Below are 21,557 nucleotides of genomic sequence, written 5' to 3'. Positions count from 1 at the left end.
GATTGTGGGGGTGATGCAATGGCTAGAACTTCAAGGCCAGTCATTCAGCGTTATCACACTTTGAATGTTGTTGAACTAGGGAAGATTAACCACTAACCTTCAAATTTATTCTGAAAGGTTTAGGTACAGGATCATGTGCAGGAATATGAAGAAAATATTAGAGGGAAACCTTATCCATAGGTTGAAATCTATATGCTACTCAATCTAGAGTAGAATTAATTCTGAAAAGGAAAAAAAGGAGTCTTTTGACTAACCGTAATTTCTCAATTACATCTTCCAAAAGGTATTCCTTGACAGGATAAGCCAAGCCAGGAATATGGATCATAGGACAACCGTCTGCCATAAAGAAGAGAAAATATTACAACACTAGCATTTTTAACAAGACTGCTATGTGAATGAAACAGAGGCATAAAATACTGTACCAGAAGAAAAAAATGTGAAGCATATACAGAATAAAAGAACCTCTCAAAAAAACTTTGCACTGATCTAGATTCTTAAAAGAATGTAAGCATTCTTTTACATATGCACAAGAGTACTATAAGGAACAGGAAGCTATACAAACAAAAAAACCAACTGCAAACTTATCTATGCATTAGAAGGTAAAAGAGTAAGGCTGTAACATCTTGGGAATGTGCAGAATGTCAGTATTCATACAAAGATGCTGTTTGGATGAGTTAACAGCCAGTCTATGGGATATATTTGCATAAGTTCAAGAAAGGTTGCTACAAGCAGCAGCAAAGCACAATAGTGCCTTGGCAGAAACCCAGCTAGCGCCTCAGCATGCTTCTAAATTATCTACACATGAAATACCAAAAATAGATATTGTGCTGTGGTCTTCAAAGTGTCAAAGGAATGGATTAAGAAGGGGACCCGCACATCCCAAACCCCACTTTCCAACAAATTCATTTAATTTTTGCCAAAATATGTAAATATACATGTAAATATTATGTTAAGTTTGGAACATCTATTTTGCACTGTGAAGCTATGAAATCACTCCAAGCTATAAGGACCTCCTTTTTTTAGCCAAAGAAAAAATGCTATAAAACATTAATTGAAATTAAACTCAAATATGTTTAATTTTTGTCCTGACCTCACTTTGTATTTTGCAATATTTGCCAAATTTATATGCACCTTGGTTTGATTTAAAAAATGTACGCCATACCACATATTTATTAGCTATTTTGATTTAGCTATTCTGATTCAGAAGTATTCAATACTAGTTTCATGCTCACTTGATTTCTCAGTGTAGACTTGTTTTATTTTTAGATACTAACTAGCAAGTTAAAACTAATTGCATTTTACATATTAAAATGTTGAGTATGTTGTATACCAAAATAATCTGAAAACTTCTCAGCATTCAGTGTAGCACTCATCAGAATTATTTTCAAATCTAGTCGTACATTCAGGAGATCTTTAATTATTGCCATTAAAACATCTGATTGAAGATTTCTCTCATGGACTTCATCAAGGATTACATGACTTACACTGGACAATTCTCTACAACAAAAAATACAAAGGAAAAAGACATAGTGGTTTTCAAAACCATAAAATACAATTAAAAAGTTGTAAGTAAATGGAAATGATCAGCCATAGCAAGTACAATAGTTAGCAGCAACAAATGTTCCATTAAATAAATACTTGAAAAGCTCAATTACTGGTTCTTTTGATAAAAAAAAATACATACTTGTCTGACTGGAGCCACTGCAGGACAATTCCTGTTGTGCAGTATAAAATTGAACCTTGTCTCCTTGGCAACCGGCTGAAAGAAATCCATTAAGAATACTTGAGTTTCCCCTTTTTTGCATTTGAAAAAAATCAATAGAGGACTAGGGGAGACATAGAATTTTAAAAGCAATAATGAATCAATATGACTTTAGCAACAGCTCTATACATTTATTAAGATTCAAATGAAGTGAGTGGCTGTGCAAAATAAAGATGACGACTATAATTCTATCAACACATTTCCTTAGACAAAATCTCAATTGAAATCAATAGAGTGGATCAAAACTTGCATTCAATCATATTCCACTGCCATTAGAAACAATCTATACGCTGCTTGAATAGAATACAAAAAGATTTTAGTGGTGCTGAAAAAATGTCAGGAAAATGCCTCTGCTGGATTCTAGTTGCACTAAAGAATGGAAGGAACTCTTCACAGAAATGAATATCTGGAATTAGTTCTACACAAATTGTATTACATTAACTATACTAAAAATCCCTTTGGGTGATTTGCAAAATACTGGTGGTGGACAAGAGAACTGTCCATAATATGGGGCCAAAATAAAAATAATAATAGTTTTAACTCTCATAAAATCATCAGAACCTCATATAGTGGTGCAAAATTTCAAAAGATTTTTGACATAGATGCCTAAAATTTATGGAGATTATAAAAGAGAATATTAAAATCTTGCAAAATTTGGTCATTTTATTAAATCTCATCCATTTTTAAACATTACTATTATTCTTTAATTTGGGGGTTCTTCTCTGAATCATCTTTAGTCATGAGCATCATGAGCAGGAGGTTGGACTAGAAGACCTCTAAGTCCCTTCCAACTGTGTTATTCTGTTTATTATTTGGAATAAAACAATACCCAAAGACCTACTGTTTAAATAGTAGTTGTTCATCTTTTTAAAAATTTTCATTGGAACCGAAGCATGACTTTAGTAAATTATAGCTTATTCAAATAACTGAATAAATAATATAATGTAAGAATAAAAGATAAAAAGAAGCCACTTCCAATGTAATCACATAAGCACTGTACTACTATAATATAGATAAGTCTCATTTAGCAACTACCTCATCTTGCAACCATGTTCAGTTACAACACTGATGAAAAAGTAATTTTATGTCTAATCATTGCAAATAATTTCACAAGTCTATAAAAGAAATGAAAGCTGAACTAAGATCATAAGCACAGTTGTAGTTTCACTTAAGAACAGCTTCACTAAACAACTGAGTTGTTAGTCCAAACTGTGGTCGCTAAACAAAGACAACCTGCATTGCGTTTTTGCTATGAACTACTTTAATTTCAACACACAAAGAAAGCACAGTACAAATGAAGCAACATTTAAGGAAATAGCAACATACATACATTTTGGTCATAGTAGCACAAGTCATTCGATTAATGTTTGATCCAGAAGTCATCATTTATTTAACTTACTCTAACTTATGTTGTGTTTTGCCTAGCTAGCAGTATCAAATGTCAATCTTATGATGGTCCTGAAGACCAGTCATGATAGCTTACATTTTGTAATCTTGCTGGCAATCATCCTAATTCTTTCAAACACTGGTAAATATAGCATCCCAATATCTTATCCACTTCAACATGGCAGACAATAATTATATAACAGCAATTAATTGGTAGATAATCCACTTTATCTTCACTCTTAATGTTTCCCTCTTTTAGCCTCACTAACCAAAATTAACAATTTTGCAATCAGTTTGCTTCAGAAACCTGTAATATAACTAAATTATTCCCTTTGTTCTTTCCTTGAACTCATTTGGATATTTCTAGAACAGGTATTCAAGGCATTTATAAAGGGAGCACATTAAAGCCTAACTTAGACCTCAGTATGTGTGTCAATATTTGTGATCCACCAGTGAGGCCCTAGGCCAGGGATGGCTAACCGTATGGCCATTGCGTGCCAGGAGCAGGGTGATGGTCATGCGCGTACGTGCCCACACCCATAATTCTATGCGCCCTGCGCATGAGTGCACGACCCCAGCACACAATGGCATGGTAGGCCCGTTTTTTGCTCTCGCCAGCCTCCAGAGCCTTTCTAGGAATCTGGGAAGGGCGAAAATGGCCTTCCCCCCTCCGCCAGAGGCCCTCCGGAGGCCAAAAATGGCTCGTTTGCCAACTTCCGGTCCCAATGGAAGTTGGCAAATGGGCCATTTCTGGTCTCCGGAGGGCGTCCGGGGGGGGTGCGTTTTCGCCCTCCCCAGACTCCTAGAAAGGCTCTGGAGGCTGGGGAGAGAGAAAAATGGGCCTTCCCCACCACCCCGAGGTCCTCCAACGGCAGGAAACAGCCTCTTTCCCTACTTCTGGTGGGCCCAGAAGGCCCGAAAATCAGTTGGCTGGCACGCACATGTGCACGAGAGCTGAGCTCGTGTGCCTACCAATATGGCTACACATGCCACTTGTGGCACGCGTGCCATAGGTTCACCTTCATGGCCCTAGGCATTTCCTTCATTCTGAAATAAGACCACCTTACTTATTTTTCTTTTTCTTTTATTTATTATTTTATTTTATTTTATTTTATTTTATTTTATTTTATTATTTTTTTATTTTATTTTATTTTATTTTATTATTTTATTTATTTTATTTATTTTATTATTTTATTTTATTTTATTTTATTTTATTTTATTATTTTATTTTATTTTATTTTATTTTATTTTATTTTATTTTATTATTTTATTTATTTTATTTTATTTTATTTTATTTTATTATTTTATTTTATTATTTTATTTTGTTCTCCTGATCCTTTTCTTGCTATGTCCGCTCTTATTCTTACATCATCCAGTCGGACACTGCAATTTCATAAATTCATAAATTTCCCTTTTTCATAAATCCAATTCTCCATTACTATTTTCTGAACTGTATCTTTTATGTCAATCACTGTCTATATGCTATTTCTTTTCAGTGCTTAGAATGATAACAGTGTAATTATATAGGTGTATCTACATATATGCATGAATGTGACTAACCAATCATTTCTCTTTCTAAATATTTGTCACAGTAAAAATATTGCTTGGCTACAAAACTTATTGTTAAGCTGCAACTCCAACACGTCAGTGGAATTTCCAAAAGTTGTGCAATCATATATCCGATTTTAAAGGCCAAAGTACAGAGCTTCATTTTTGTTCAAGTTATTGACTGCGATGCATAAGCCATTTTTGGCTATAAAATCAAACAAAATTTGATCTAGCCACTCAAACGTTAAGTATACTCCCAAATGGCTGGAAAATGTTCAAGAGAATCTGCATTCTGTGAAATGTCAGGCTGTAAACAAGAATCACGTACCTTTCAAGGCGAATTTGATATCCAGTGCTTTTTCCATTACCACAGCTTTCAGCCCTTTCTGCTGCAACTCTTTCTGCTACCTTAATTTTTTAAAAAAGAAATACTTTATTAAAACCTGTTTTTCTAAAACATAGTTACTACTTTTAATTACAGAATGGAGTTAAATACCACTTACAGAAATAGCACTGATTCTCCTAGGCTGAGTGCACACAATCCTGCAAGAAGATCCTTTTCCTCTTTCAATATGGTCATCCAAAATGAACTGGGTTACTTGGGTTGTCTTTCCACAACCAGTCTCACCACTTATTACAGTTACCCGGCTATTATTTATAAGATTGACCAGCTCCTGTTTTGAAAAGAATAAAAGTGGTCACTGTGTGTGTATAAATGCACCACCTGCGCATTCATGCACCAATTCATCGATGAAGCAAATAAAATTTACACTGATCAAGTTAGTGCTTGGTTTCAATTTTGTTATCTGTCTGAACTGCTCCTTTAAATAAAAGGTAGGATATAAATTAAATTAATTAACAAGGAAACATCATTCATTAAAAAGTATACGTAACATAGCCAGAAACAATTATATCAATTGTAGCCCCTTTGGGAAAAGAAAAAAACAGACATGTTGGGAATTCATTAAAAAGCAGTCTGGATTTGCAGAAACCAAATGCTTATCGTTTGGTGGATTTCCAGCAAAGAAAACAGCTGCACTAGATCTGAAATGTTTGTATTTATTCTTAATTCTTTGATCAGAAAAATGTATTAATACATGGAACTAAATAGAAACAAAAACAGCTTGTTTTCTACCTTATACTATGGCTGGTACAAGCCTTACATGTTAAAAAGGGGCATTTTTTTTGCTAAAAAAGTTATCTCTTTTAAGATTGTCAAGATAGCTTTGCAATAAATAAATGTTAGCATTAATACAACCACAGTTTTTAAGTACTTTATAAGTAGCTATTTAATTTCTTGAGTTAGAGTCTACATTTTAGCCAACCACATTAACTAAAAGTAGTGTTTTAGTATTAGGTTCATAACTATCTCAGCAGGAAGAGTAAATCATAATTCTTTTAAAAATGGTAATTAAATTTGATGTTATAATGTAGGAGTGTCAAACTCAAACTCACATCCGGCCCACGGGGTGCTTAGATCTGGCCCACAGGGCCAACCTGGGAATAATGAAGGACCAGTGGCTGGCGGCCCTCCCAAGTTCTGTTTTCGCTGGCAGAGGATTGCAGGAGGCTGTCGCAGCTGAAAACGGAGCTCAGGAACCCGTTTTTGCTTGCAGAACGCTCGGGCCACCACAGGCGCCCCCAACACAAGTGATGTTGAACTGGCCACACCCAACCCAGACCCCACGAGGTCAAACACCACTCTGATGTGGCCCTCAATGAAATCGATGATACACCCATTATAGTGTATTATCAACTCCTTCAGAGAAATCACCCTATTGCACTACTTTTTCATATTTATTGAGATTTCTCTCATGCTATTTAGCATTCATTTTGTTCATATTAACCCTCTTTATCCAAACCCTGTTAAAGATGCAAACAAATTATTTCAATAAACATTCCATACCTTCCTCATACTGTGGGAAGGCAATTTCTCACGAAATCTCTGCAAATTAAAAACATGAAACTTGGTTACTTCATAATAATTTTTCTTAAAAGTTCAATAGAACTTTTGAATTGATATCCCCTATTCAATAGATTTCAGTTTTCACATTTAATAATTCTTTAAAAGTATCATCATACATCAATTTTTTAATCAAGACAAAGTATACCAAATATTTAGGAGACAGCATCTCTGCTAAAGAGATACCTTAGCATACCTTTCTCTAAGTCATACTGGTGACATCACTGGAGTACTAGCCTCAGTGAAAATATCATGGACTGCAACAAGACATTTCAAGGTAAACCAAAGCTCTGACAAACTGCCTACTGCAGATCAGCTACTCACTGAATTTAAGGAGGAAACAAATGTTTATCCTACTTAGTAGCAAGCTGAGATCCACATACTTTTACACATGAAGTTGTTAACTGAACAACACTGGTCTGAAACAAAAATGATTCCCCCAAGGTATGCAGAGGAGACATAATTGAATTTACTTATGTGTCTCCTCCAAGCAATCGTCTCTTTTTGGTTATAAGAATATTTGCCCAGAAGGCATAATCCATAATCCTACAGATTATCTCACTTGTTAGCCTAATGTATGAGTTTTTTGAGCATAGTAAGTTTTGTTTTTTCACATTACCAAGACACCAACAACATTTCCAGATCTATTACAGTTCTAACACTTATTGGATTTACTTCATCTGCCAAATCACTTACCCATAATCTTGGTTTAAGATCTTGTTCAATTACTTTGGTGCCGTGTTTGCTGACACAAACTAAGTTGCCTTATGTACTAAGCAATAAGGTTTTATTCTAGCTCCATTGAAACTAAATTCAATGTGATTTAAACTGCCAATTTATTTTCATTATTCCTAGACCTTAACCCTATGAAAATTATTAACTCCAAGTAGAGATAAATAAACTACTTTTCTCCCTCACTTCCATCTCAGCATTCCATTGCCAACAGGATTTCAGAAAGTATGAAACTTCAATAGCTGAGCATTCTTGACTGAAGGGAAAAATGTCTACTATAATTCTATACATATCAGAATTATTTCTTAATTAGAAATTAAGTCTGATTCTAGATTTGTAAGATTGATACCTCATGCTCTATTGAATTATAGTATCCTGCCATTCAGAAAATCTCAGTACCTGCATCTCAATATATCTTGAATCAGACTTTTTCTTTCTCAGTTCTTCTTTAAATTGTTCATCTAAGTCACTATCGGGCATATTTTCTTGTAAGAGATAATCTGAATCTTGAACCAGAAATGATTTTTCCAGTGCTGGCCTTTTCTTTTCAGGAGCCTTCTCCACAACAGGATTTTCCACCACAGGCTTTGTTTTAGTAGGAACCTCGTTTGTATACCTGGAAAGGAATAATTGCAAGTATTCCTACTGTGAAAAAGTGCATGTTATTGAAATGTATATTTAATCATAAAAGTCTGATCTATAACTATTTGCTCATCTACAATTAAGTAGGTGCTATTAATTTCAATGAATCTTGCAGAATCAGATTTTAACTGTACTTTGTTTTCACCTGTATTAATCTGGCATTGTCCCTCTGCTTAAATCACAGGACTGTCTTAAATAAGCTGCAGCCTAAAACTTTAATTATATGTGTAAGGTATAATAACATCTGGCTCCTGTGCACTTATCTCTCTGACCTCAGTGGGCTGTTGAGTAGTTAATACAAATACAAAAACAATATATTGTCAATGGAGACAAATTCAGAGAAAGTGTTGGGAATGGTATTTAGAATATGACAGTAAAGGACATTCATCATCATCATAAGCAATCAAACTTCAGCATGTTAGTTATTCACAGGACTAGAGTTATCATATAATTTACAGTAATTCATTTTGAAAAGACAATTTAATATGTTAATACGTTCATTCATAAATACCAAAAGTTCACTTAATTTTTCTGTCTGATAATGCCTATGGACAATGTCTCAAACTAAAAAGGTCTGTTATATGCTTCACAACAGCAAATAAACAAGTGTGTGTGTTTATCTGTGTGTGTGCAGTCTTCATTTAGCGACTGCCTTGCTTACCGATCATTTGCAATTATGACAGCGATGAAAAACTAAGTGTATGACCATTCCTCACATTTACAACCTTCACGGGTCTGTAGAGCAAAGGAATGGTGAAGTTCATAAGCAGTTACAGTTTTATTTAGCATTCACTTTGCTTCAAAAACAGAGTTACCAGTTCCAGTTGTGGTTGTTAAACAAGGATTACCTGTATGTATACTACATTACATACACTTCATTCCACTCCTCCCCCCCCCCCCATGCAGATTCAACTAGAACTGGTTTCAGGTAGCATGGACAATGGAAAGCAGAGAAGACAGAAATATTGCCAGAGGATAGGAGAAATATTGGTCAAGACTTTGACTACAACATGATCAATCTGTGGCATATAGTGGATCAAACATTAATCAGCCAGCATAAAGGAAAGAAGATTTGTTAAGAATAAATCATGCCCAAAAACTCAAATCTTCATTTTTGATAAAATGATCTATTTACTTGACCAATGGTGTGAAGGACTTAGTGGATCCTGCCTATAATAAAGTATTTGACTCAATGTCCTACAAGAAATTAATAGTATTTGACTGAGCCAAAAATATTACTTCATTTTGGCACTGCATTTTAGGAAGCTTAATGACAGACTGGAGATGTCACAGGAGAGCAACCAAGATGATAAAAGGCTGGAAGGAAAAGATTAAAAGGAACAGTTGGAGGTATCGGCTATGCTTAGTCTGGAAAGAGAATATGACAGCTGTGTTCAAGTATTTGGAGGGCTGTCATGGAAAAGACAGGCAGTTCCATTTAGATTTAATGCAGAAGACAGGTAAGAAACAAAGGTATAAATGACAAGAAAGTAGGTTTGATCATATCAAGAGCCTTGATAGTACAGTGGTTTAGTGCACCCTGTTATTAACACAGCTGCCTGCAATTTCTGCTGGTTCGAATCTCTCCAAGGCTCAAGGTTGACTCAGCCTTCCATCCTTTCTAAGGTAGGTGAAATGAGGACCCAGTTTGTGGGGGCAATAAGCTGACTTTGTATAAAATATACAAAAGAATGAAGGCTATTGCTTAACGTAAGCCGCCCTGAGTCTCCGGAGAAGGGCGGCATATAAATCAAAATTAAAAAAAAAAAATACATCAGGGTGGGAGAAAAACACTAACAGTGAGAACTATTTAATACTAGAACATACTGTCTTAGGTGATGGTCCACTCTCCTTTCACTGGAGTTGTTTAACTGAACCTAGAAAGGCCACCTGTTGGGGATAGTAGTAAACTGATACACCAGGAAGGGGATTGAACCAAATGATCTCAAAACTTATATTTTTAAATTGCAGTCAGGACATGAAATCAGATCAGACTGTACTACTTATTTTACCATTCTTAAGCTGTCCTTGCTTGGCTTCTAATTCCTACTGAAAAATAAAGTAACTTTGTCTAAAACAAAAAAGATTGAATGTTCTTATTACCCTTCTTCATCAGACCACCAAGACATAGCTTCTTGCTCTTTTTCATTTTTGTTCTGGACAGTATTCAGTAGTTGTACAATCTGTTCTTCTCTGCGCTCATCCATATGTACCACAGCTCTCTGTGTAAATGAAATGTATCTTATTAAACATGTAACATGCAGTATTTAATATTATTTCGGATTTAACTGTCTCACTTACCAATGTTATCCAAAGTGTCAATAGGATGTGGCTAGAGGATGTCAAAGTGGACAGAGGATGTGGCAGAGAGAGTGAAAAGAAACAGGACCATTCTTATAAGTATCTTTGTTCCTCTATAAATCATTACATTATGTGCTCCCAAATTCAGATGGGCAATGACAGTGAGCAGGAAAAGAAGAATTTCTAATTACTAATGTGGAAGAGAATAGCAGAACCTCTAAAAGGCCAATGAAAAGTTTTCAGGTTCTGAAGGTGGACTTAGATAAGAAAGACATAACATGTGCGAACTGCTAGGAACTGCTATAGCAATTAGTTCATACAATTACTTACATTTTGTAAGATGTACCCTGTTTCCCTGAAAATAAGACATCCCCTGATAATAAGACCAATCCGGCTCTTGAGCGCATACGCTAAAATAAGCCTCCCCCTGAAAATAAGCCCTCCTCAAAAATATTTAAATGCAGAGCTGGAAATCAGGTAAGATGGTAAGAGGAGGCCCATCTTGCTCCACGCACCCCAAAATAATAAGACCTCCCCGAAAATAAGGCCAAGAGCTTATTTCAGGGTTCAAAAAAAATATAAGACAGGGTCTTATTTTCAGGGAAACACGGTATGCTAGAAGTGTCTGAGTGGCATACTAAAAACAATGCAATTGTATAACAATGTGACAAATACCACAGATTAACAAAGACATCAAACAAAAAGGAGTTGAAGAGTTAATTCCACATGATGAATGAACCACAAACTAAAACTGCATGACAATATCATCATACAAGCACATTTGTTTTACTATGTTCAACTTGATACGGTGCACAAAGAAGGATCTCCTAAAAGAGAGATTTACATTACGAGGCGCAATGACAATAAAGTAAACTAAAGTAAAAGGAGAGAATAATCCAATTTATCAAAGAGCTGGGACAGAGAGGTTCAAAGGTAATAATTGAAGTTTCTTTTGCTTAGGAAAAATGACAAATAATGAACTTCTACCTCTGTCTGCCTGTCTGTCTTATCTGTCTATCTACACACCCACAACTATGTTAGTCTAGGATTCTAATAAACTTGTGCTCTAATAATCACAAAAATGTTATTTGATGTAGGTATTCCACTATTCATGAAAACAGATAACAGTTTTTTTTTCCTTCCGTTTTCAAAGAATATGAGAACCTCAAAGCCCAGAGATAAATTGAAGAGTCCCCCACGTTCAAGGCATACTTCACCGTCGTTTCTACAGCAGCAATTCCCTGCCCCTCAGCCGAACTCCTCGCCGTACTTCCAAGGCTCCGCAGTCTACCGAGAGAAACGGCCTTGATTGAGGCGAAGGCCTATATATCCCGCATCGCAAACTGAGGAGAACTGAGCTCTTCCGCTCCTTCTCTTCTTTTTCCATCACCCACCTGCTGCCTCTCGGCCTCTTTGCTTCTCTCGCCTTGTCTCCGTGCGTACCATAAGCCAATCTCGCGGCCCTTCAGGTGAGGAGGAGGTCGGCCGCGGTTGGCGCCCCCTCTGCCGCCGCCGGCGCCCCCTCCGCCACCGCTGGAAGAAGAAGAAGAAGAGGACGACGACTGTGAAGCGCGGGGCCCGTCCCTGCGGCCCCAAGCCCGGCGGTTCTCATAGCTCATCGTAAAGCCGTGTCACACAAGCGCGGTTCGTAAGACCCTCTTCTCAGTCGGCGGATGCGATGACCTCCGGAAACAGAACCGGCCACCGATTCAAGCCGGTCTGACACAGGATTATTAACTTCCGTTCGGAAAGCGAAGGCTGGCGCGCAGGCGCAAACGCCGCTAAGTGGGCGTGAAAAGAACAGCGTTTCTGAACCTCCGGAACGTTAAGATGCGTGGACTTCAGTTCCCAGAATTCCCCAGCCCAGCGCGTCTTTAGAATTTAGAACGCGGCTGCATTATCCGCGATGCTAGAGGCATTGCTGCCCTCGAGCGGCGGTCGGAGTTGCTCAGCAACGGTGTGGTGGTGTGGGGGGGGGCGGTTGTTCACCAAAAAGTGTTCTTTGTGTGTTTGAATCTTTGGTGACCAATTTTCAACTTAACAGCGAAAGGTGTTTTTGGACTCCAGCCTCACCCAGAGTGGTGCATTGTAGTTACAATCGCAACCTTTTATTAAGTGGTCATTCTCACCGGTTTAACAAGCGGCAGCATTTTGCCAAATTATTCAGGGCTGTGGGGTCGATGTGAGACTACCAAGAAATCGCAGCGATGCATCCTAGACGCGAATCGACGGGGAAAAGCTTTGGTATGCAGTGCACCTCCATAGGAAAAAGGGATGAAGGCTTGCAGATATCATTTTGGGTTTCATCGGCTTTTTGTAAGTGATTATAAATCAGCATTCTGCCAATTGGAAAGTCTAACAGTCGAATTTGAGCAGCCCACAATATATTTTCAACATGCAATAAGGTTGTGCAGTCTTTCAGGTCCCGTTTTAAATTATACTTCAGTTATACTTCCGTAGTTTATAAAATCCTGGTCTGCAACTTTTCGAAATAGACAATCTTACCCCAGGATTATGTGACAATTACATAAGAGTTGCACAGTCACTGCTCCTAGTAGACAGCAGTCTCAAATGGCAGGCCATGATGTAATTGCTGCAATTTAATAGGTGTAGTAGTTCATACTAAACCTATCATTCTAGTCAAGTCAGTGGATAAAGAAGGTTCAGTGGAAGTAGGTATAAATCAAGGCAAACTCTTATTTATGAAAATTACATTGTAATGCCTATGCTAATACAATTAGACTTATTTCCACTTCACGTACCGTGTAGTGATTTTGAATTTTGATTAGCAGAACCAAGAAAAAGATGTCTGCTGATTACAGTCAAGCATATGTGCAGAATCTTAACCATCTTACATTTTTCAGTGTCTGATGTAAACATGTTCACTCAGATATTGATTTTCTGACAGAAGGTTATGAAAGGTATGAATAAAGTAGTCAGGCATGTATGTGCAAATGTATGTGGATGACACTTTGAAGCAGCTGTTCTCAAATATTAAACCAGTTGTCCCAAAGGTGCTTTTTTTAAGAGGCAACTGGACTTTCTTGTTTTTCTTTGAACACATGTAGGTTCTTGGATGAGAAGCGAAACGTCTTCAAAGAAAAACAAGAAAGTCCAGTTGCTTCTTGAAAAAGCATCTTTGAGTCAACCATGACCTGGATGACTGAGAATCTCCATAGACATTTGGTTATGCACTTTATTAAACCAGTTGTTATAAAACTGAAATAAGATAAAAATAATGTGAGGGAATGCGAAACTGGCATTCATCCCTTCAGGCACAGAGCTCAGAATGCTTTATTATTAGAAATGTGGCTTTGGATAAGGTGCTGATTTTCGTTTGTTTGTCCTTTCGAGTCAGTGTTGACTTCTGGTACTATTCCTGTAGTTTTCTTGGCAAGTGGTTTTCCATTGCCGCCTTCTGAGGGCTGAGAGAGAATGACTGATCCAAAGTCATCCAGCTACTTTGTGCTAAAGTGGGACTAGAAGTCATAATCTCCCTGTTTCTAGCTTGGTACCTTAACCACTACACCAAACTGGTTCACTGGGTGTCCAGTAAATATTTAGTGAACCATAGTGAGAAAAACAGTAGATTCTGTAGTTGATTTTTCAATTACACCAAATAAGAATAAATCAACATAATAATTGGTTAAGATAATTTATTTCCATATAATACATTTTATTTTGAGTCTGCAGCTATAATAAATTTCACTTTGAGTCTGCATCTGTACTGAACGTAAGTACTAATTTATTATTAACTGTCAAATATTCTGAAACTAACTTATGATGTACAAGATGTTTGGAAAAGATGAGTATTCAAGCAGATATTTTAATTACAGTTCTGTATAATACTAAAATCAGAAGCCTGAGTGTTTTCTGAAATAATTACTGAACATTTTCAGCTTTAATGGCAATTAATGTACCTTTTGCTATGGGACATGATGAGCACTATTAATTCTGCTTGTGTTAAGTGCTGTTTCTTGTCTTCTTCTAATTCATATTTCAGAATTTATTTTCCTACCATTTTGTGTACCTACTTCTCTATTGCTGACAGATGTGGTAGAGTCCCCAATTCCCCAAAGGAAATTAAGGATCAGGATAATAACAGGTATCAGAAAAAAAAGTCAAAGGTCCCTACAGTACTAGTCAGCAGTCTAAAATATGTTACCCTTAAATTATTTATTTATTAATTCAATTTCTATGGCTGCCCAACTCAGCCAGGTGATTCTGGGCAACTAATGTTTATTATGTTTATGCCTGCTACTAAAATAGCAATAACAATAAAGATTTTTAGGAACTACATCTAGAACAAGTTTTTTGAAGGATCTTTGCAGATCTAATCTTCACACAATATAAACATATTTAAAAGGATATAATAATTTAGAAATTGAGGTGAGGACTTAAAATATTTTATATACTTTCTATTAATTCTTACCCACAGAATTTTATTTTTTAATAAAATTCTGTCTTGTATTTTTAATCTTACTTGTTTTTCTGCTGCTGCTTCCTGTTAACTTCCCACAAAAATCCATGTTAAATAGAGAAAATTGGAAGAACTTAAAATTCTGACTTATCCAGATTAAAGTCATATTTTGCTTCTTGCAGTTTCTCATCATGCTGTTTACCAGTTTTTCTTTTCACAGCACCCATCAGCCTCATTTAGGAACGGGAAATTACAGTTTTGCAAATAATAACCATGAACAGGAATAGTCTAGTTTTTGCTCTGCTGTTTGCTATGACTGTATTAAATTATTTCAGTTATCTAAGCTTTTTTCATGGGGGAAACAATGCAGAACAACTTTAAAAAAAAATTCTTACCACCTGAACTCATTCATTTCCAATAGGATTTGGGGATTCATCTCCACATTCTGATTTTCCAGTATAAAATTGTTATGGGTGCAGAAAATCAAAAAAAGTCTTTTGTATGTATAAGATCCACAGATTCATATATGTTCTCATAAAAGGTTCTTGCCAGGTTTACACAAACCATTAAAGGGATGTTTCATTATACTTCAAACTAAGCACCCCTTGAAGTTCCCTTGAAATGTAAAATGGTTCCCACAGCAGAATTCACTTCTAAGACTGGACACTTCTACGTTTTTCTCAGTAAATAACTGCATGTGAGGCTCTCAGATTGATGCTGAGTCTGAGGAAACATTTGGGATTGTTGCTAATATTTCACCCTTGCTGCTGTACATTAAGAGCACTGTCTGACCTGCTGAATTCTATTGCTGGGGTGGTTTTGGAAAGCCTATCCTTGGGGCTTCCATTTATTGCCAGATGATCTCAGGAGTTTGTGGCTTTCAGGTCAGCCATAAACCTATCCAAGGTTACTGAAGGTTAACAAGAACCAGAGGGTCACACTTCAGATCTGGATTTTGTCTCAGGACATTTGCAAATCAGGACATTTTTTGTAGGGACATATATTATCATTTTATGTGAGATAGATTTGGAAGTGTTCATATGACCAGTAGATGGGGCATTCTACAAGAAGATCAATGTAAGCCTCTGGAAAAATTTAAAGGGTACTTCCACACCACCACCATTTCCATCCCAGTAATTGAATGAAATGGCTTGACACTGATCTGTGATTATTTGATTATTTATTAAATTAATATACTGCTAAATTTTGTGACTCATAGTGATTTACAGAGATAAAACACAACAGAGCTATAAAACAACATATATTAAAACCAGAATAAATAACAGAATAACAATTAAAACAATATCCATTTCAAATCTCATAATCAAAGGCGCCCACCTTTATTAAATGACACTACCTCTCAAAGGTCATGCAGAATAGCTCAATTTTAACTACTGAAAAAATTCAAGCTGGTACCACTCTACTCTCCATTGTTAAGGGTATTCCATAAGTTTGGTGTCTTCATACAAAATACCACCTCGAGTCCTGATCTGACCTCTCATATACTAATTGTCAACACATCCAGCTGGGATAAGCGTAATGGAAGGATTCTGTATCGAGAACATGATCCTTCAATTATCTAGGTGCAAAGCTATGTTGGTAAAACTTGTTCCTGGGAGCCTATCGGAAGCCAGCATAATGGCTGCAATACATGTGTCACATGGTTGAAGTGGCTTTTACTCATCAGCATATGAGTAACTGCATTCTGTACCACTTGCAATTCTAGGCTAGTATTCAAAGATTGCCCCACATGGAGCACAGTTCATTAATCATTCCTAGTCGTAACAAGGGCATGAGTTACCATTACTTGGTCATTCCACATAGGTCCACTTGGTATGGCCTTCACCTATTCTTACAAGAGCCACTTGGTAGACACCTGTATTGTAGACCAATGGCTCCCAACCTTTTGAGCACCAGGGAGACCAGTTCTGTGGAGAAGGTTTTTCCATAGACCAGAGAGGGCATGGTTTCATGTTCTGCCTGTATCCCACAGATGGGGCTTCATTTGTTTGTGTAGTTCCTGGCATGCCATGGATTGATACCAGTCCATGGGCCAGGGGTTGGGGATCCCTGTTGTAGAGTGTTACCTCAAGGATAGTGCCACTCTCTGATTTATAATGAGCAAAGAATCAGATAATATTTGGAAAATGGCAACTGCTTATTTTTAAGGTAAAAGCTTTGCCTCATTCAGGCCATAACCTCCACAATAGGTCAAGAATTCTGTGACATCTCTGGCGTACAAGGGGCAGTGATGCATGGTTGAGTATTCATCAACCCCCTGATGATATCTCACCCTGAACTGAACCTTTCCCAGCAGGGCCATGTAGATATTAAATGTAACAAGAAAAATGCACAAATCTACAAAGGAAGATTTGTTAAACTAGACTTGTCTTCCCTCCCCCTACCCGCAGTTCCACCTATTGGATTCATTCTCTGAGAAAGGAGCAGAGTCAGTGATGGGTTTCAAAAATTTTTACTACTAGTTCTGAGGGTGTGGCTTCGTGGGCGTGGCATGGCTTCATGGCATGGCTTGGTGGGCATGGCAGGGGAAGGATACAGCAAAATCCCCATTCCCACCCCACTCCATGGGAAGGATACTGTAAAATCTCCATTCCATCCCCAATCCAGGGGAAGGCTACTGCAAAATCCCCATTTCCTCCCAATCAGCTGGGACTTGGGAGGCAGAGAATAAATAGGGGCGGGGCCAGTCAGAATTTTTACTACCGGTTCTCCTAACTACTTAAAATTTCTGCTACTGGTTCTCTAGCAGTAGCACTTAGATTTATATACTGCTTCACAGTGCCTTCTCTAAGCAGTATACAGAGTCAGCCTATTGCCTATTGCCTATTGCCCCCAACAATCTGGGTCCTCATATGAGCTGTAAACTATAGAGAACAGAGTACATGCCAAAGAGCATATACACAAGCTGAAATGAATCCTAGCTAACTGCAAGTCACCATTCTATACCATTTCATTCCTGCCCATGAGGAGTCAAGTTTCTGGTAAATTTGAGTGACTAAGATCACAAAAAGTGCAAATGTATCACAGTGGCCACGAAGTGGCTTCTCTATTTTTCTTTAGTGTGATTCAACTGCTGTAAAGAGGCCCACCAGATAGCACTAGACAATAATGTCAAGAGTGTTAACATTTCACTGTCTTTACCCAATAGGGTAGGCTCAAATATGAGTTTGTCTTATGTTTCATCACGTTTACAGTTTGTCAACTTCCTTTAATGTTCCCAGCATTGTTTCTGCCACTATATCTCTTAGAGTTCCCCATTAAACCAAGAAATACATCAGAATCCAATAGTAGAAGGAATCAATAAAATCAAGCATCTGATCAGTATCTGCTAGGATACTGGAAAATCCATACAAATTCTCTGGATTCATAATATTGTATAGGGTGGACCATGCTAATCAATCCTTCCACCTTCCAGAGGTCCATGATAGTAAATGTTATCCAAACTAGGGGATGATTTCACCATGGTCAAAGCGTCAGATTTGAATTATATTTTTGTCTTTATCAAGATAATTCCCACAAAGACATGTGGGAATTTTTTATTAAAATCTGCTTTAACCTCAAATGTTGGATTGCATTCATAGTGACATAGCAGCTATAGGAATGAAATTAAATTTCAATAGCAATGTTCATTTTCTTAAAACTCTTTTAACTGATTAGGGACACTGCGGTTGCTGATTATTCAGAAAAGGCTGTTAGTAATAATATGAAACCTCATTTTGAAAGTACAATGACCCATTGGAATGGGTCTAAGGCAGCAAACCATGAAATGTAGTGCCTGAATTTGAAATGCAATTGAATTTTAGGCATGTTATGATTATGTGGTTGTTAGTTTGCATTCAATACTTTTTGCAAAAGCGAATTATGTATTTGAAGGTAAAACAGTATTGTCGTTATTAGTAATATTAATATTTAATATTTGCATTCTTCCATTAATTTAGGATTATGTATTCATGGCATTTGTGTTGGCTCAGCTGGGTTGAAAAATGTATCCAGCTCTGGCTTAACTGCATATGTAATTTATGTAAAAGTAGAAAAAGGAACAAGATGATATGATGAGGATGAGGATGATCTGCAAATGTTGGCATATACAGATACAGGTAAAGATCATCTCTCTTCTGGTGCTGCATCTGTGAGCAATCCCATTAAAAAGTGTTGTATCTTATGTCAAGTGTGAAGAAAATTCTTTTTATAATGGCTTATTCACACTTATTAACAAGAGTTTGGTTACACACAGTTCCTTCTTACAGTCTTGCAAAGTAGACAAGACTCACATAAGTACTAAGATGAGTGTGTTAAGAACGGATGGATAAGACATTGCTAAATAGGGTTGAAAATGAAAATTGAAAAATGTGACTTACTCATTTATTCTTTGCCCTCAGAGCATTGTCAAACATAAGAAATGGTATGGCAAGAAAACAAAAAGCTTTACAGCCACTTATCACTGCAGTAATACTATGTTCACTATATTCATTAGTCTACTAAATGCTATGAATCCTTGGAAACAATCCATTAGCACAACAACAAAAGCTATTAGAGACATTGGAGTAATTTACACTTAGGAATTAGTGACTGATTTAGAAGACTAATAGACATATTTTTGAAATATTCTTCAAAGCAAGAAACAAACAATTTAATCTAATAGATACTGTGAATATTTTTTAACTGGTGCTAGTTTTAAGTTTTAATTATAATGTTCCTGTTATATATGTTATATATGTATTTTGTTGTCAACTGCCTTGAGGGCCTACTTAATGTTTTTAAACTAATACTCCATATTATACTGGGATGCAAGCTACACACAACTCTCAGTTAATGTATTTGTGCTCTGATCCTTAACATGTATCTACATGGAAGGAAACCCCATTAAATTAGATTGAATACACTATCATTCACACTGTTTTGGTTTGACGTACACTTTTTCCTTTTTTTTTTCCTCCAAAGCTGAGCAGATAGATACAGGATCATTTCAACACACATTATTTGTTAAAATATTTGTGAGAATGCTGCACCTACTGCTTAATCATTAAATACAATAGGCTATCATTTCAAAGAGCAGATGCAGCAATGACAGAGCTGTGTGTGCTGTCAAGCGTAACCTGAATTCCCTAAAGTAGATTAATGGCCATAGTTGAGCCAGACGTCAAGTCCTATTGCCAACATTGAAGTCAGTCCAATTACCTTCTACACATGGAAATAATAAAAGCAAAGAAGTCATTGAAATAGAAAAGAGAGAAGAATCATGTTGCTCAGTGCCTCAGGCAACCATTTTTTTTAAAAAATGAAGCTTTGTCAGATAGTTTCACAGGTAAACACCTGGAATAATAGATTTGCTGCCCTTTGCTGACAATGAAGATGGATTCAGAGCAACCCAGGAATATTATTATTATTAGCATATGGCATTGTTACATTAGCCAAGAGACCACAATGCAGAGTAGTAGTTTGGCTGCCAATTATCAGCTCTGATGTAGGGCACGCTCGCATGCTTCCCAAGCTACATCACAGGAAGGCAACCTGATTTCGCACAAGAAAAAAAAGACAAGCTGCTCTTCCTGCAGTGTCATACAAAGCCACCTCCCTTCCCTGGAGCTGGCTTGCCAATGGGCATTGCAACCAGGAAGGTTCAGAGCTGGGAGGAATTTGACTGCCTGTATGGAGCACCAACTCATCTGCCCACTGAAATGGTATCTATTTATCTACTCGCATAGAACATGCTTTTGAACTGCTAGGTGGACAGGGGTTGAGGTGAGTGACAGGAGTTTACCCTGCCACGCAGTGCTAGGACTTGAACTGCAGGGAACATCTCCTGTGTCATTAAACCACTGGGCTACTGCACTTCCTAGCAAGGACTGATGTTCTAAATTATAGTCCAATTAAATAGAAATTGAGATGTGAAAGGACACGGAGAAGAAAATGTTTTGAACAGTGAACTTCCCAAATTTCAATGTGAAGTAAAATGTATTACTCAGTAGCCTAAAATTACTGCTGTTCAATGTCTGTATTTTTTTGTTCAATCCCACATGCAGTTTGGTTGGATCACATTTCTTTCAAATCACCTTCAAAAAGATCTCTTTGACAACCATCTTTCTGCCCAGAAATGTCAAATACTATGTTCTGAAGCTTATTAAAGGTCAGAGGGATGGAAAAAATCAGAGAAGAAAAGGATGGAATAACTCATTAGAGATTTAAAAGGATTTAAAATTTTAAATCCATCTGGTTTTCTAAAAATGATAAGCAATTCACTATTTCTAATGTTCTCTAATAAACAAACAATAGGAAGGGATAATTAAATGTTAATATAATGCAAATAACTCTTAATGGATAAATGATATTCAATTATTTCAAAATTTTATTGAAATGAAACAGAATCCAGTTGGCCACTGAACAGAATGCCATCTATAGCCTGGGTGAACAGTGTTTTTTTCACAACAGTACATTACCTTACAATAGGTTGAGTCCTGAACTGGTTTTACCTAAGGCAAGATAAATGCACAACTACCAATAACAAGTTCTTGGAAGTATGGTGAAGTTTCTGTGTATAGTCATTATAGTCTCAAGAAATTAATAGAAAATAGGACATTTCAGTCTGCAAAAATTCAATTTAGCCCATTCTTTAAAATTGTTAAAACACTCTCCACATTTGTGGTTTGCAGTTTCAATGACTTCAAAACACACCATGACAGGAGTTCCGAATCAATAATTTGAACAGTTCAAAATGCCCTAATTGAAAAATTCTCTTTGAAGTTGATGAAAATCAAGGAAAGGTGAAAAGATAAATGAATCAT

General features: G+C 36.7%; 1 protein-coding gene and 1 long non-coding RNA gene across 2 annotated transcripts in view; one reads left to right on the top strand and one right to left on the bottom strand.

The window, feature by feature from the left end:
• The window catches only part of DHX36 (DEAH-box helicase 36), a 34,588-nt gene extending 22,385 nt beyond the window's left edge, over positions 1-12,203 (bottom strand). Inside the window, exons 1-9 of the mRNA XM_034439174.3 lie at positions 11,729-12,203; positions 10,137-10,255; positions 7,791-8,007; positions 6,603-6,641; positions 5,200-5,370; positions 5,025-5,104; positions 1,685-1,759; positions 1,331-1,497; positions 255-336 (exon numbers count right to left, since the gene is read on the bottom strand). Of these exons, the coding sequence (XP_034295065.2) occupies positions 255-336; positions 1,331-1,497; positions 1,685-1,759; positions 5,025-5,104; positions 5,200-5,370; positions 6,603-6,641; positions 7,791-8,007; positions 10,137-10,255; positions 11,729-11,953 (1,175 nt within the window). The 5' untranslated portion in view covers positions 11,954-12,203. The remainder of the gene's footprint in view (positions 1-254; positions 337-1,330; positions 1,498-1,684; positions 1,760-5,024; positions 5,105-5,199; positions 5,371-6,602; positions 6,642-7,790; positions 8,008-10,136; positions 10,256-11,728) is intronic.
• Positions 12,204-12,327: 124 nt separating this feature from the next.
• The window catches only part of LOC117678265 (uncharacterized), a 37,851-nt gene continuing 28,621 nt past the window's right edge, over positions 12,328-21,557 (top strand). The window contains exons 1-2 of the long non-coding RNA XR_004594975.3: positions 12,328-12,650; positions 14,338-14,439. This is a non-coding gene — a long non-coding RNA (uncharacterized LOC117678265). The remainder of the gene's footprint in view (positions 12,651-14,337; positions 14,440-21,557) is intronic.

This window comes from Pantherophis guttatus, chromosome 6 (assembly GCF_059756535.1).
Source record: "Pantherophis guttatus breed Tessera chromosome 6, ASM5975653v1, whole genome shotgun sequence".
Lineage (NCBI taxonomy): Eukaryota > Metazoa > Chordata > Lepidosauria > Squamata > Colubridae > Pantherophis > Pantherophis guttatus.
This window is presented reverse-complemented; position numbering and strand designations above follow the sequence as displayed.